Genomic DNA, 16,275 nt, shown 5'->3' on the forward strand with positions numbered 1-16,275 from the left:
AAACTCTTGTTTTATCACCACAGAGGTGTACAGGAGCTGCTGAGCGAGGGTAAGCCATTATGTGCTTTGGGAGTGTTTGTAGTCCGTGGATCAGGTGCCCGGTTTCATCTCAGTTAAGTCAGGAACGGGTATTTACATGTATAAATTCCACACACATTAATATTCACAGGGTTTGAGCCATCGCCATTTGCCCACTTTCTGTGTCACGGCTCAAACCCACCCATGACTAATGAATATTTAAGAGTACGTCTGCACATCAAGGAAAGTGGTTATTGTGTGAGGAAACCCAGCAGATAAACTGTACACCTATACTCACATGGAAGAAAGAGGCTGTGTGTGTGTGTGTGTGAGTGTGTGTGTGTGGAAGGGGTGGGGGGTGATCAGTTAATCCACATGCGGCAATCAATCCCAATTTTCTTTTGGCTTCAGCATCCTTCACTCGTCCGCTGTAGCTTGTCACCGTCTCTTCACATTTGCCAGTTTATTATTATTGACCAGAAAACTGGCGCAATGTGTGCCCAGCATTCAGTTTTGAAGTGTTTTTGACTGATTTAGTCACGCTTTCACACATTTTCTCCCACCTGATTATTTGGGTTTACTCAAGTGAAAATGTGTAAGGGTACCATGCTGTACTAATGTAATAAGTGCTTCTTTGTAAGACACATATAACCAGGGAAAAAAAAAACAATCATCTTGTACTGTACATGGACACAGATGGTAGGTCAGATTTCCAAAAAATAAAAAATAAAAAAAGAAATAAGTGAAATAAGGCACTGATGCCCAAAAAGACAAGATAGAGACATCTTTCTGAAGCCTCCGCAATGCTTCATTGGTTGTTGGTATTCCCACGCCATTCAGCTATCTTCACCAGGCTGTTACCAGGTAAGCGTGGTGGTCCCGAACTTACATGATTATATTTATAAATATTTGAAAGGATCATATTGTTGCAGTGCAGTTGCCCTGAAATGTTTTTTTTTGGCCTTGGGAGCTACACTATGTAGTGAAACGGACTGGAGAGGTGTGGGAGGGCGTGTAGCGCTGGTCATGAGAGGAATTCACCTCGCTCGTTCTGCCATGTGTACTCTGTATTTATAATTTTATTTTGGAAAGTCTACATTTGGCTGAAGATTCTGGCATGTGCTGGCAATACAACGGCAAAGAAACGAACCAAATAAAATTCCTCCTCGCGGTGGTGGCGAGCCTTTGCAGACGAAGTAAAATCAATACTGTAATTTAAACTAAAATTTCAAGTCAGGTCTTTACCATCGTATGACAGCAGACTTGCACTTGAGTCCATTGTGGCACTTTGTCTGGCTCAGTTGAACATATTTGGCAGCCATTTTGGGAATGCAGCAGAGATCCATCGATATAACAAGCCACTTTGTGGATTGCATCCAGAATGTCACAGTGCTTGTTAACTGCTTGGCCTTTTTGTCTCAGGCAGAGTTTATCTTTTCCCAGCTTTTTATTATTTTTTTCCCTCCCTGTATGATACTCGTTAGATGAATATTCCCCCCTTTGGAGTAAGGCTCATCTTTGATGTGATTGCCAACAGAGACTGTTTTCAGGTGCACATCTTAAAGTTAATAAGTCTTGTAATTAACTACAGAGTAGCCTTTAAGCCTTTAATAGACTTTAAGCTTAAGGATTTGGTTTTGTTTAAGAAGAATGAATAAAGTTTCTCACCTTATGTTTATTGGTAAGACTCCTGTTTTACAGCATTTGCAGCTGTAACGCAACATTTGAGTCCCTAGCTGCCATGGTAACCCCCAAAAAACTCAGGTGCCTCTAAATTATCAGTGATTAAATTATTTTCCATTTCTATTTTCCTTGTATCCCTTGATCCTAGTAAAATATAATGATAGTTCTTCCTTGCTGGATCGTTGGATTACGCTTTGCAAACTAGAAATTGTTGGCAGGCTAGCTACCTCCTGGCTAACTGGCTTGGATCCTTCTACCCACAAATCACCCTTTCCACACATTACATGCTTCTCTTTATATTACATTATTTTTATCCCTGAATATACAAATCAATCACAAAACCTATTGACAATCTGCACAGGCTGCCTTTGTCAGTAAGGAAAGAATTTCCCCGTTAGCTGCATAATGCGACACAAAAACACTGTTACAGTGTGTTATGGGGATTTCCTTCCAGCTGTAAAGCAAGGATTGAACACAAAATCACTTGTTTAAAGGGAGGAAAATTGTATTTTGTCATTGAAGATGTGGCGAAGAAAGCATAAAAAATATTTTGGAATCAAATGAGAGGCTTCTATTTATTTATTTATTTTTTAAAAGAAACCCAATCAGGGTATATTATCCATAAATATTATTTCAGGAATATTTACAGCTCCAGACTTTTTCTTCTCCTTCTTTTAAAATTCATTGAGTTGTTTTTTTTGTCTTGTTTTTTAATATGTGCCCTTTTAGTTCAGAACTTTTATTAAACCTTTACTGAACCTGGTGTGACTATAAGATCGTGCAGCATAAAAACTCTGACGCGTTTTTCAGTTTTCAAAGGACTTTTGTTTTGGAATCTTCCCTCCCTGCAAGTATCACAGGAATGCGTAATGAAAGCACAAATTGATCCCGAATAAGTATTTGCCAGTGTTACAGCCGGTCGTCAGTAAGCTTTTGTTCGGCTATAAAACTTTATAAAGTCTCATGAAACCCGCTTACTATCCTTACTTCCTGCATAGCTTCATAGTATATGGTTTTAGATTTGAATGTTTGCTTTCTCCAAAATAAAGCAAAATCTAAAAGGAACGTCCCACAGGGGAGAACCTCATCACACACTTGCCGTCGGATAAGAACGTTTTATTTTAGTGTTTACACATGAGCTTGGTACAGGACCAGAATTAATATTAGCCTGCTCACACGATAAGAAATATGTTTATTAGTCTTATGATTTTTTTTTTAATTTTGTCATTTAAAGTGCAATGCCAGCTGCTCTGTTTTTGCAGTTGCGGTCTCCTTGTGTCACATGTATACAGTATATACATTACAAACACGGTGGGTGTGATCATGTGTTTCCATTACACTCTCTTGGTTCATGCAGTTGTTATCAAAGCTTTTATATTTGTGCTGCAGGAGCCGAATCTCATGTAAGAACTTGATCAGAAGTTATTTCACAACAATTTCACAACGGAAGAGTTTCTTTTTTTTTTCTTCCTTTATTGAAGATGTTTAAACTTCTTTAGAACTCATTTTAATAACGTGTTCTAGAAACATTTATTTTGTCGGTCGCATGGAAGGAGCATTTAAACCTAATTAATGTTCTTTCTCTTTAAACACACAAGCAGGCCTAGGTATTCGACTGATGTGAAAAATGTATCCTGGATTCTAATAGCAAAGTTGTATGTTTGCCAAGGTGCATGTGTGTCCTCAGTTCACCCTGCTACCCATATGGTTTTCTACAAGTCATGGTGAGCTCACTGCCTAGCTGAAGGGGAGAGTAGCTAAAGAGAGTATGAGAAAACTGCAAAGAGCAGTAGTGTCCTTTGTAAGTTTTTCAGCTTTTCACAATAAATATAAGCGCTGTAAGTTCCTGGCTCCATTCTTGGCATCGAGGAGACTTTTTAAGCCTCATTCCACTAAACTGTAGTCACACCAGCCAAAATGTTAAGATTGTGCACACTCTCGCTCGAGGTACATTGGTATGCACTGTGCTTTGGGTAAACTAAGGGGGAATTATTTTATTTACACAATAGTATTTGTGTTGTGGTTTTATCAAATATTACGTTTGCTGAAACCTTAGAGTATTTTCACATAATCTAAAAATGTATTTTCTTTCTTTTTTTATTGAGTAAGTCATTAGTTGTTTTTTTTCTCGTCTTTTCTTTTTTTAAAAAAATACAGCCTTAGGAAATCACTGTCAGGTATTTTTCTTTTCTAATCTTTAACAAGGGAATTTTTCTCTTGCATTTTCATCTTGAAAAGGCATATCTGTTCTTATACCATCCATGTTATTTATTGCCCCGAATTGTATCTATATCAATGAAGAATCTGAAAATAATAGTTAATTTGTCTAACAGCTTCTTGTTTTAATGAATAGTAAAGTATAGATTGTCTTTTTTTATTATTATTATTAGGACTGTTGGTTTAGGTGACAAAGAAAACGCATGCCTAACCTGTTCAATGACAACCAGATGGCAAGGCAAATGTTCAGTTTTATCCGAGTTGCCAGGTTTGTTGACAATAAGTTTGACATTTATCAAGTGACCCAGTGGGATCGTCCTAGTGACGTTCGTAACACCTGCATTACATTTTTATTGTAGATGCAGTCCATGTGTCTCCATGAGATAGTTGGGCGGCTTGAAATCCAGTGCAATGGTTGCTGGTTGTGGCAGCAGTGGGACGCTGCACGTGAAAACGTCCATACATGACCTCGTGGCAGCTGCTATGTAAACTCACTTTAAGCTCTTTTTAAAAATTTTTTTTCTGTGAACAGATTTAACAACATGAATCCAATTTAGAGTCTTTCACTAGAGTGAGCTGTGCTGCTGGCTAGTGTCTAAACAATCATTCATTCATTCACAAAGCATGCTTCTTATTCCCACTTCTCTTTAGGCTCACTTCCAACATGCATTTATAGGAAGGAAGGTCACACAAATAGACAAAGACACACGTAGCTATTGTACGTACCCTGTTAACTTCACCTAACACACAGTCACATGACCAGGAATAAAGGCATATGCATTCCTGAGCCTCTCCATCAAACCGTGGCACCACAAATGACTTAGAAGTGGCACATTTGTTACATGACCTGCCGAAAATACTCACAGGCCCGTGGCACGATTTTTTATAGTAATATTACCAGAAACAGCTGATCAGCTTAGGTTACACTCTGGGGCTTATGAGCTATAGATTGTTAGCATCAACGATAATAATTCTGCTGCATTCAAAAGACCACACTGACCAACAATTCATGAGCATTAGCGAGGCCAAAGGGCCAGAGGATTATCATAAACGGAGCTGATATTATCGCCGCTTTGTGCTGAGGTGACCCTGCGGTCTCTCTGCTTTTTTTTTTTTTTTTTGCATTAAAACAGATTAGAGAGGACAACCTGGGCTACACTAAAATGCACAAGGAACAATAGGAAGTGTAGCAATGGTGAACACGCAAATATCTTGTTGTGTTGACGGTGACACATTGCACAGCAACAAACAACGCAAGCCATGTAAGGTAATGGAAATTCGTTAAAAGCAAGTGCGGTTTGCTCTGTAATTACAAATTACAGCATTGTACAGCTCCGCCAGTTGTTGTCTTTGGAAAACATAAGAAAGTCCAGTAAGAAACGCAACATTGTCAGCATCGCTTAAACGCCTTTTAAATCAATTTCCCTACTTTAAATATGATGATCGATCGATCTCGGAGAAGACTTTACTGCTAATGGCATTTTTTGTTTTTTGGGCACCAACAAAGCAAACAGGAAATGGAAAGACCAGAAATTAATGAGCGTGTTAACAGCTAACACATCGGGTGGTAAAAATCTATTTAAAAAAACCAGCCAAACAGCTACCATCAGCTCATTTGACATCATTATAAAAACATATAGTCATCGTCACGGTCACACAAGGACACAAGAAGTGGTTATGTATATGCAACCTCTGATATGCTATAGAACTTGTATAACCACACTAACTGGTGTTGCTTACATAGTTTTTCCTGATGTCATTGCTGGGAAAACAACAAGCACAAACAACAGGCTTTCCAGGCAATGCACAGGCCCATTTTGAGATTAGACTGTCCAAAGGTTTGACACTATATTGGACTGTGTTAGTAGAAGCCTTCCATGTGATTCCCATGAAGCTCATAAGCTTTGTTTTGTCACATGTCCAAGTTTGCATATTTTTCTTTAAACTTCTCCATTTACTCCTTTGTTTCCTCCAAAAGGTGTATTTACTGAGTAAGAGGGTGTGGCTTACAGTGTTGGCAGTAGTTTCTTAAAACGTACTCATCATAAATGCCTGACGAGAGCTGATTTCCTCTTTACATGAATGATCTTATTGTTCTTATGCAAGCCCCGTTTTCACGAGGGACCGGTGACTTATCTGTACTTTGAGTGTGCTGCTGTGAAATTTCAGTCAGCTCAAATGTCTAAATAACATCTAGAGATTAACACAAGGCCGAAAGAGTGGAAATCTTTCGTTTTTGGCCTTTCCCTGTGTGCTTGTGAAATTCTGTAGTTGGCTTGCTTAACAAGTTAATCTCGCAACACGCTATTGTATGGTTGAAATTTCTTAATGTGGTTAGATTGCCACCCCTTGATGGATTACCAGAAAACCTTACCTATGTGCCAATTTTTGTTTAAGTCATTAGCTCTAAGTCACATTGCTCAGCCTGCAGACCAGTGGATCAGACCAGCACTTGGTCAAAGCGTGTTTAGGGCACGGTTGTGGTCGGCAGTGTTTCAGTGCGTCAGCATTGCACTTTTAGATGGGTCATATGTCAAATGATCTGATGAGACATATATAATCATCTGTATTTACTACACAACAGCCTGCCAAACTAAAAATAAACTAAACACTGCTAACATCCATATGGCTTCAAATAAGGACAGCATGCTTCCATTAAGTCTTCTGGATTTACCATCTTATCCACATAATGAGGAAAATCTGTGCTTGAAGATATCATATTGAAGATATCGCCAGTTCACCTGAATAATGAGTCGGTTTTATTTCATCCCAATGCCATTTGTATTGTTGTTGCCGTAGCTACAGGCTGAAGAAATATGTTGCATCATGAAACTATTTTTTCTTTTGCAATGACCATTTTCTCTTTTTTTTTTCCTGCTAGCATGTTAGCAGTTTTGTACCATGTCTTTTTTAAACGGCAAACATTGTGCTTGTGCTTGCCAGAGAGAGAGGGTAGGTTGCTGACCCTCGAAGCAAAAGCAGCTAGCGGAACAGCTGACCTGCTTAAAGCACCCTTGTGCATTTGTGAAAGTTCAGCTCTGTGCTGGACCATCACCGCGCTGGCTCGTGCACCCTCGTGCAGCTGCTGTGAAACCTCATGGTACACAACTTCTGAAGCTGCTGACTATTCCACGCACGCACGGTCGAGTAGTGATTTAAAGTCACTGCTAGCAGTTAAATCATTAGTCGGGTTAACTTAAAGGTTTAAATTTTACAGAGCAAAGTGCCATTGTGGAGGCACTAACCATGACTGATGAAAGAAGGCTTTACTGTTTAACCACAGCACGTATGTGTGCTGTCTTTCAGAGGCAGGACACCTTGAAAGCGCCGCATGTGAAACCCAGCTTTACATAAAACTTATGCGAGCATCTCTTTTTTCTGTTTTTCTAGCTCTAAATACAGATGAGACTGTGGTTTCATTCTGTTTGGCCTCGCTATAGTGACAAACATAGTGTACTCTTAACCCTAAACACATTCAGAGCCTGCTTTGTTCATTATTGTGTTAGAGCTGCGCGCTTCTTCACAAAGGTCCCGCACAGTCCCCTCGAAATTCAGCACAAACGCCTGTTTTTTTCCCCTTGTTTACATCTCAAGGATAGAAAGTCAGGAGATGCGTTATTTTCTTTGAAGATATACAACTGTTCCTCGTAGCTACACAGTCCCAATTTTTGAGAATAGAAATATGAATAGAGGCATACACGCTGATATTTCTTGACGAGCTGAATGTATTAACTGCTCTTTATCATGATACACTAGTAATAGACAGAGAGGTCCTATATGAGCAGCTGTGTAGGTTCGTGAAGATCTCTTAATGGCCTGTGAGGTCCTTTTTTGGAGAGGCAAAATGTCCTTGACGTGTGTAGTAGCTGTAGAGAGGCAGTTGCATTGGACACTTGTGCCTAAATGATAACTCTTGAATTTAGCATTATCTGCTTCGGGGGTTAGAGGTGTTTTGGAGACTATCATATGAGTAGTCAGATGGTTCTTTTTGGTCAAACGCTCATTAACAAAAGCAGAGCCATTTGCCAATTCTGAGATTTTTTTTTTTTTCTGTTCCATCACCAAAGTGACTGCCGTCTTTAATTTTGATGGCCGTAAGCCAGCAGTGGCTGTTTGTCCCCCTCCCACCTCCCCCACTCCCCACCCCATCCTCTTCATAAAATACAGTATGAACAAAAACAATACTGATAGCACTAATTCACAAGTGTTTGTGTGGACTTTGTGTGAAAAAAAAAGTATATTAGAAGTAGATTATCCTCCCATCTGTAAGTGTACAATGGATCTGCTATGGATAACGGGTGGCGGTGGGTGTGTTTTTGACAGAAAGTGACGAAGTTGAACAAGCTGTCCTGTCAAAAAATACTTTAACTGTCCTCCACTTGAATTGCAGTGTTTATTGTTATTTATGTGCTAGAGGAATTTATTTGAAAGCCGCACATCCTGTCACATTGAGTGGCTTTCTGTTGGGCTGAATATGTTAACACATTAATATGCTGCGCTACTGGAGACATTTCAGTGGAACTAAAGATTCGCGGCGTGATTAAATTAAGGGGACCGTAAAGAGTTAACAGTGGCTGCAGTTAGCGTATGATGCACACAAAAGCATGAACAATACAGTCATTGAAGCAATTTCAACTGAAGAGAGGCTATAACATTATAGTGGTGTAATTACTTTACAATGCTTTGACCAAGAAGGAAGGAATTTGAGAAAGGAAAAGTGTTGTAAATTGAGGTATTTTCATGTTTTGAAACCGCTCCTGGTCTTGAGTTTAAAATCGAAAGTACAGTTTTGAAGGAGGGATCTCTGGTACGCCTCCGTTTTGAGGTGAAATGGCAGTTCAAAGTTCAAAAGGCGTTTCATGTTTCATAATAATAGTTGCGTATTGAGTCTATTTTAAACACGCTATAATTATCAATGATTTGCACTCGAAATCATTCAAACTATTTCACCGGTTCTGACATGTCGCGCCGTACAGTTTCAGTCCAGGGAGAAGTAGAAATGGGAAGGGAAAAAAAAATGTTGTGTGAAAAATCTTGGCTCAACCTGTCAACAGTCTCCGTGTGCTTGTTGATGATTTTCAGTGACTGCAATAAAGCCAAATCAATTAAATCTGGAGACTGAGGATGTGGTTTTTCTGCAGCTTTTCTTGGAGTGTATGGGAGTTGGGCGCATTACTTACCTGTTAAGTGCTCAAAGGTAACGAGAGAAACACAGAGCTCCAAATTGCTCCGATTTAATTAGCTGACACAGCTGTCGTTGGCCGGACTTTTTCGTTTGTTTCTTTTTTCAAAGCGTGCAGTGGCAAAACAGTGCTGGCTAACGTTTTGATTTTTCAGCAAAGTTTGAGGCGTTAACTGATGACGCCGAGTTGCGTGTGCGCACCCATTTTGTCAAAGAAGTGAGCTGCACGCACTCTGTCTTTATCAAACGCGCCCCCTTCACTTACCTCACGAATTTTGCTTCCCCCCCCCCCCCCCCCCCCCCCACCCCCACCCCAGTGTTCTGGCTACATATTTACATTGTGAACGGAATTACATTAGATCTCATATCCAAAACGTACTATTACAGCCTGATTTCTGGCAGTTTATATGCTAATGTGCTTGGATGATTGAAATTAATAATTACAACGTCGGACGGTGATTGTTAAGCAGCGGAGGTTTTAGACAGACTTACTGTTAATAAGGTGTAACACAAAAACACTCTGGATAAGTGCAGATCTGCATCAGATCCATCAAGATGCTATATGCGCGTGCATGGACATGAGCTTTTTCATCATGCCCCGCGGCCCTTTTGTCTCCACACCGAATCGTACCAAGGGCCTTGAATGTATGCTTGTAGTGTGTGTTGTAAGCAGTATTTGCATATTCAAGATGTACATTATTCAAATGGCTGATACTGCTCCTTTCATAACCATGCCTCTTATGTCTGTTCTCAACCCCATCCCCCATTCTCACCATTCTAACCCCCCTCACACCCACCCCAAAACCCTCCCACCCCACCTTGATTAACTAATGTCCAATTCGGTGCAGCGTGTTCCACGAGCTCGCCTCCTCACGCAGTCAGCTGATTAACCTGGAGCCTGCCTGGTGAAGTTGCAACCCTCGTCTTCCCGTCTTAATTCCTCCTTTTTTCCCCCCCTTTTTTTTTAATGCCCCCTTCTTCCTCCTCCTCCTCCACCCCTCCCTAGTCTTTGTTGTGGCGGCAGCAGCAGAGCATGCGTTGCATTGGCGGTCTGAAGCATTGTGTCTGATTTCCAGCAGACAAACTGACCTCTGGGGATTTATTGACAGCAAACTCCACAGAGGCAGACACAGAGCTGGGGGCATGGAGGCAGCCAGAGAGTGGGGGGGGCGGAGGGTGTTGGGGAAGGTTTGTAAGGAGGGAGGAGGGAGGAAGAAGAGTGGGGGCATAGACGGATGGAGAGATAGACGGGTAGGAAGGGAAGACGGGGAGAGGTTCAACGTGATGAAACAGGAAACAGGTAGAGGCGCAGAAAGAAAGAAACCAATATGGGGGAGGTGGGGTACGAACGTTGAATTTAGTTTGATTTAAATTTTTTTCCTCCCCATGGAGTATTAGCAAGTGAAAGAAAATGGCCGCCTCCTACAAGGATCTAATTAATTTTGAAGGATCATCAGCCCCTTTAGTCCAAGGCAGGGTACAGGAGGGAGGGAGGGAGACAGACCCCTGGGCTGATTAGAATTCACTGCAGGTAGGCGCTGGCTGCTGCTCACCCACTGTGTCACGGCTAAAATGGAATCACTGTTGTGAGTGGCAGTCTGGGCAACTGAAGCCCGCTTCCCTTGGCCTACTCCTTTGTTGCCAGCGTTCACCTCACTTTCCCCATTAGGCAGGTGGATTTACATGTCTGGACTGGTAGAAGCAACATATATGTGCGCATTGTCGAGCAGCAGCCACAAAACCCAACCATGGCACCTGGATAACATTTGCATGTCAAGCTAACCCCAGCAGGAAAAAGGAAAAAAAGTCAAATATTTGACATTATAATGGATAAAGAAATTTGACATGTGGGTGTGCGGTCTAGTAAAAAACAATGGTCTCGCTATTGTTTTTTAGGTGGTGCAACAATATATATATATATATATATATATATATATATATATATATATATATATATATATATATATATATATATATATATGAGGGGGTTTCCTTTGACTTTGTCAGTCAGGATTATTTAAGGAGGGTTTCATTCACACGCAACAGGTCGCAGTTATACATAGTTTCTAACTTAGCAGCTACGCCAGCGCTCAGTTTAGACTTACATAAATATATATATTTATAGTAAACCATCTGTATGTGTTATTTTAGGTCACTCACATAACTTTATAGTGAATAGAAAATGGCTAAAGTTATATTTCATATGTAGGAGGTTCATTTGATAATAATTTTTTTTTTTTTATCCAGATCAAAACTGAAAAACAACCAACTGTTTGCGTTTGGTTGAAAGCATGATCCATCTGAGTATTGTGTGATCACCATCTGCTCCTAAACATGTTATTACATGCCTATATCTAATCATCAAATTTGTAAGTAGTTTACGAACATGTCTGGAAAACAAGCACTGAGCGTCCCACAGAGTGCAGCGCTTCTCGAAGGGAGGCCCGAGACCCAAGCAGTCCGTCAACTCAGCCATTTCTACTCAGTTACACTTTAACTGTACTTTTTCCGCCCAGATTTTCTGCTTCAGCGTGCTCAATTATAACGACAATGATCATCTTCGGGCCACATTTACACATTAACACGTGTCTGTTACCTTGGCATAGAAGACCAGAACTGAATGCAGCCAATGATCCCTCCACACGAGTGTGTAAGGAAAGAAAAAAAAAAAAGAAGGGAGGTCACTGCTTAAAATCTGATTGTTTCTGTTGGCAGGCTTTACTTCAGTGTCTCAAAGTAGGTGTGCTGTTGGAAAGTACTCGAGAGCCGTAAAAGAATAATTTGCTCCAACATTAATGCGCAGGTCTGGTCAAATCCTTGCCCCGTTCTGTTCATTCAGCAGCACAGAGTAGTTAGTGGCGTTTTACAGAGCACTTCATGTTCCTGTTGTAGCAAGCGTGGCTGCTGCTGAACGTCTTTTACAAAAGAAAAAAAAAAATTGAGTGTCAGAAATATCATCCACCCTCAAATTAATGATAAATATTCACATCCAAACATGCCGTGAAAAATTTCCAGGTACTTTAAAAGCTTTACTGGTTCCATTACCTGATGGCACTTTGGAACAATGTGGGTCTAATTTGTTTGGTGGAGGCATTTTTTCACCGATTCGATGCATTTTTTTTAACCCCCCCTTTCCAGTTTCCCTGCTCTTGAACGATAGCGCGAGTGTGCGACTTGAGTCTGATGAGTTTTATGTGATTTTGTGATTTTTTTTTGTCTTCGGTTTTGGGGTCAAACATTTGCATACTAAATGTGTTTGTACAGTGTGAGAGCAGTTGTGTCAGACTTCCTTAGCATCACCAAAGCAGCTCATCACATGCTTAATGTTGTTGAATGCCTTTCTTGTGTTTTCAATGAAAGCCTTGTGTGTTTAATATTTGACTCTTTTCTATTATTACAACTGAAAACGTTGCTTTACATCTGTGTGAGACATTGTGCCGTTTCATTTGTGGATTTGAAAATGACAAGGGGAACAGATACGCACACGCACAGACACACACACACACACACACACACACACACACACACACACACACACACACACACACACGGATGGTGAATATGACTGAGACCTTTTCCAAAATATTCAAACAAAAACAAAGCTCTTTACAAAAAAAAAGTCGATAATTTTTTTCTTTGGAAGGGTGTGGTTTTATTGCCCAAAAGCTCAGGCAACTGTGTGCGTGGGTGTATGTGTGTGTGTGTGTGTGCAGGGGGGGGGGGGAGCCAATACCAAAATTATTTTCAACCTTGATTTGTAGTTTTCAGTCATGTGAACTCACCGACGTCCATTCATCTTGCTTTTTAAAAACTCTTCACACATCTGTTGCAGCAGACACTCCTGCTAATGTGGCTCCTGGTTCATTAAGGGAGTGGCAGTATCGACGAGGCTGTATGTGGCATTAAGATTTGTCTTTGTCTTTTTCCCTCTCTCTCACTCTCACTCTCTCTCTCCCTCTGTCTCCCCCCCCCCACTCCAAACACTGTGGCAGAGCAACACATGATTTGGACAGAGAGGACTGACAGCCTTGCCTAGCACCAGGCCTCTGATCAGCCATCTCCACCAGCAAACTGAAGCTTGACCCGCACTTCATCACCAGCCACACAAGCATCTTCGTAACAAAACGTCATCTAACTGTGAGTACTATACTCCTTTCATTTTTTTAAAAAAAGAACGTATTCTTCCTTAACGTTTCATTCACTGAGCTGGGAATTAGCACTAATGTGTTGTGTTGACACTTTTGTACTGCCTCTTGCAGTAATTTTTACCTAAATTCAACTTCACTGGTTAAAACAAAATCTAGTTTTTATCATTTGACCCCCCCCCCCCAACATAAATTTTACTTCTACTCTCTATATAATAACATTTTAAATTATAAAGTGTGTCTTCAAACATTTCCCTGTGTATTCAGCAGTAATTTGTTCGATTCTGCCTCATATTTTCATTAGCACTATTTTTTAAATAAATGAATTCACTGACAGATGAAGTGTAAAAACCAAAAAAAAAATCTGTATAATATTCCACTTGGTTTTGTATGTTTTGTGAGGTAAAAACGAGAGCAATTTTCTTGGTTTCAGTACAAGTTGTGTTTAATGATCCTTCAAATAAGGTCAGCAGCTGTACTTTAAAGCATAAATTACACTTAAGTATGTTTCTGTGCTAAATGAATACATTTCTAAAGCAGTTGTAGAACAAAACAGACAATCCTTACACTTACTACCTTTCTCATTTTTATTCCTTCAGCTGAGGACATGGAAGAAAAGCACTTTCATTTATCTCTCACACTGATCAGCCGGGTCACGTTTTAGCGGATCTCTAGGATAGTTAGGAAGCGCCATCACAGTGAACACATGGCTAACAAAAGAGGCCTGTTTGTCCTCTAAGCCCAGTGCACCACCTAATGGTGTTCGGAGGAATTTCAGAAATACACACTGATAGAAACTTGGAGTAATTAGATGGGAACCATCTTAATTGTCCTTCAGTTTGGCGATGTGGAAGAAAAATGTAGCTCAGAAGCTGGAATTACTGGATTGTCTCCTAATACTATGAGACTGAACTGAAAGACCGCCCCCTGCCCCCGCCCCCCCCCCTCAGAATTAATACATTTGTCTTATTGTTTTAGACATTCTCCAAAGAATTGTATTATTTTTATTATTTATAACAGGCAGTTGTATTGAATTCGTATTCAAACTGATTGCTGTGTCATGGTTGACGACATTTTTACACACAGTTTAGAAAGGCAATTTCCTTGAATGGATAAAGAGCTTCTTATCATATTGCCTTTGGTCATAACTGTTGTATTCCATTGTGCACGATTTTATTAATCCTAATTTATCAGCGACGCTGGGAACAATGACGATGTTTTGTTGTTGCATGTGCCGGGACTTTTAGTGTTGTGTTCAGTCAGGCATGTTGCTTCCTGCTTGCAGGTGACATCAGTTGCAAGGGGATGACCGAGCGCATTCATAACATCAATCTCCACAACTTCAGCAATTCTGTACTTGAGACCCTCAATGAGCAGCGCAACCGTGGGCACTTCTGTGACGTGACTGTTCGGATCCATGGAAGTATGCTGCGAGCTCACCGGTGCGTGCTGGCTGCTGGAAGCCCCTTCTTTCAGGACAAGCTGCTCTTGGGCTACAGCGACATTGAGATCCCTTCTGTGGTCTCGGTACAATCCATCCAAAAGCTGATAGACTTTATGTACAGTGGGATTCTGCGAGTGTCTCAATCAGAGGCTCTGCAGATCCTCACTGCTGCCAGCATCCTTCAGATTAAGACCGTCATTGATGAGTGCACACGGATCGTGTCCCAGAACGTGGGCCTGGCTGGGCCAGGGGGGTTCCCTGTTATACCGGGAGATTCTGGTCAGGAAACACCCCGCGGCACTCCAGAGTCTGGCACCTCTGGGCCCAGCAGTGACGCAGAGTCAGGTTATATGCAAGCAACATCACAGCAAAATGTGGATCGTGCATACACATCTCTGTACTCCTACCCTGGCCTGTCTCTGCAGAACGGCACCCGCGAGCGCTCCCTTTACATTAACCCTCTGTCGACGAATTACGATCCGAATCTTAGCACTCAGAAGGACCAGCAATCTCAAGATCCGCCTTGGATGAACCGCATCCAGGAAAGATCTCAGCAGGTTGATCGCTTCATCTCCACAGCTGAGTCCACTCACTGCCGCAAGCAACCACGACCGGTACGCATACAAACAGGAGGCGTGAAAGTAAAGCAGGAAGAGGATGATGAGTACAGCTGCTATGAAACTATGGGGGACTGCCAGGACGACACTGACCAGATTGAGGGTGTAGAGAGTGAATCCAAGGTTGAAAGTTTTGACTCAGGGGTGAGCTCCTCCATTAGTACTGAGCCAGATACAATGGAGCAGCAGCCATACCTGACTGGCTTTAGCCGAGACGGTGGCGGGGAAGGGCAGCACGGGGAAGGAGTTCCAGTGCAGATAGAGGTCAATGACTCGTCCCCAGAGCAAGTGCAAAAGACAGAGGACGGGGACACATCCCACAGCACTAGTGATAGTAGCATGATGCATACCCTGCAAAACTCAGTCAAACTCAGCCCTTTGTCCCAGTACATGCGCCAGCCAGACACCAGCAATCTAAGGATGCCGCTCACCGTGACCAGCAATTCCCAAGTGATGGGCACTGCTGGAAGCACCTTCCTGCCCACACTCTTTCCTACACAGCCGGCTAGAGACCACAAGCCTTTCCTTTACCTTCCTGGCCAGCAGCAACCCCAGTTTGTGGCAGTGCCGCCCCCCGCAATGCCATCATTCCCCAACCCTATTTCGGTACCGCAATCGCCAGCTCAGCAGCAACAGGCTGCAGGAGGAATTGGTCAGGGGGAAAAGAAGCCCTATGAATGCACTCTCTGCAGTAAAACCTTTACTGCCAAACAGAACTACGTCAAACACATGTTTGTCCATACTGGTAAGCGAAAAATATTTTTAATCAGTTGAATTTTCTTAGTTAAGCAATAATAATTCATCACTTCTCTAGGTAACGCTTCTGCTTGTGAATGCTGAAAGCTTTTCGGTTCGCCACAGTCTTTTTCATCTGAAATTCATTCTGATTACGATGTTTGGTGACAGTACCCGAGCTCGCTAATCATAAACTATTCAGACAAATTTTGTTAGTGCAGGAGCAATATGCCA

The 16,275-nt window shown here is 41.5% G+C and overlaps 1 protein-coding gene across 1 annotated transcript in view; it reads left to right on the forward strand.

Annotated features, from left to right (window-relative positions):
• zbtb20 (zinc finger and BTB domain containing 20) overlaps positions 1–16,275 on the forward strand; it is a 34,082-nt gene that overhangs the window by 2,929 nt on the left and 14,878 nt on the right. Inside the window, exons 2-3 of the mRNA XM_006802261.3 lie at positions 13,093–13,237; positions 14,531–16,051. Coding sequence (XP_006802324.1) covers positions 14,551–16,051 — 1,501 coding nt within the window. The 5' untranslated portion in view covers positions 13,093–13,237; positions 14,531–14,550. The remainder of the gene's footprint in view (positions 1–13,092; positions 13,238–14,530; positions 16,052–16,275) is intronic.

Source organism: Neolamprologus brichardi, chromosome 10 (genome assembly GCF_056152115.1).
Source record: "Neolamprologus brichardi isolate AB-2024 chromosome 10, ASM5615211v1, whole genome shotgun sequence".
Lineage (NCBI taxonomy): Eukaryota > Metazoa > Chordata > Actinopteri > Cichliformes > Cichlidae > Neolamprologus > Neolamprologus brichardi.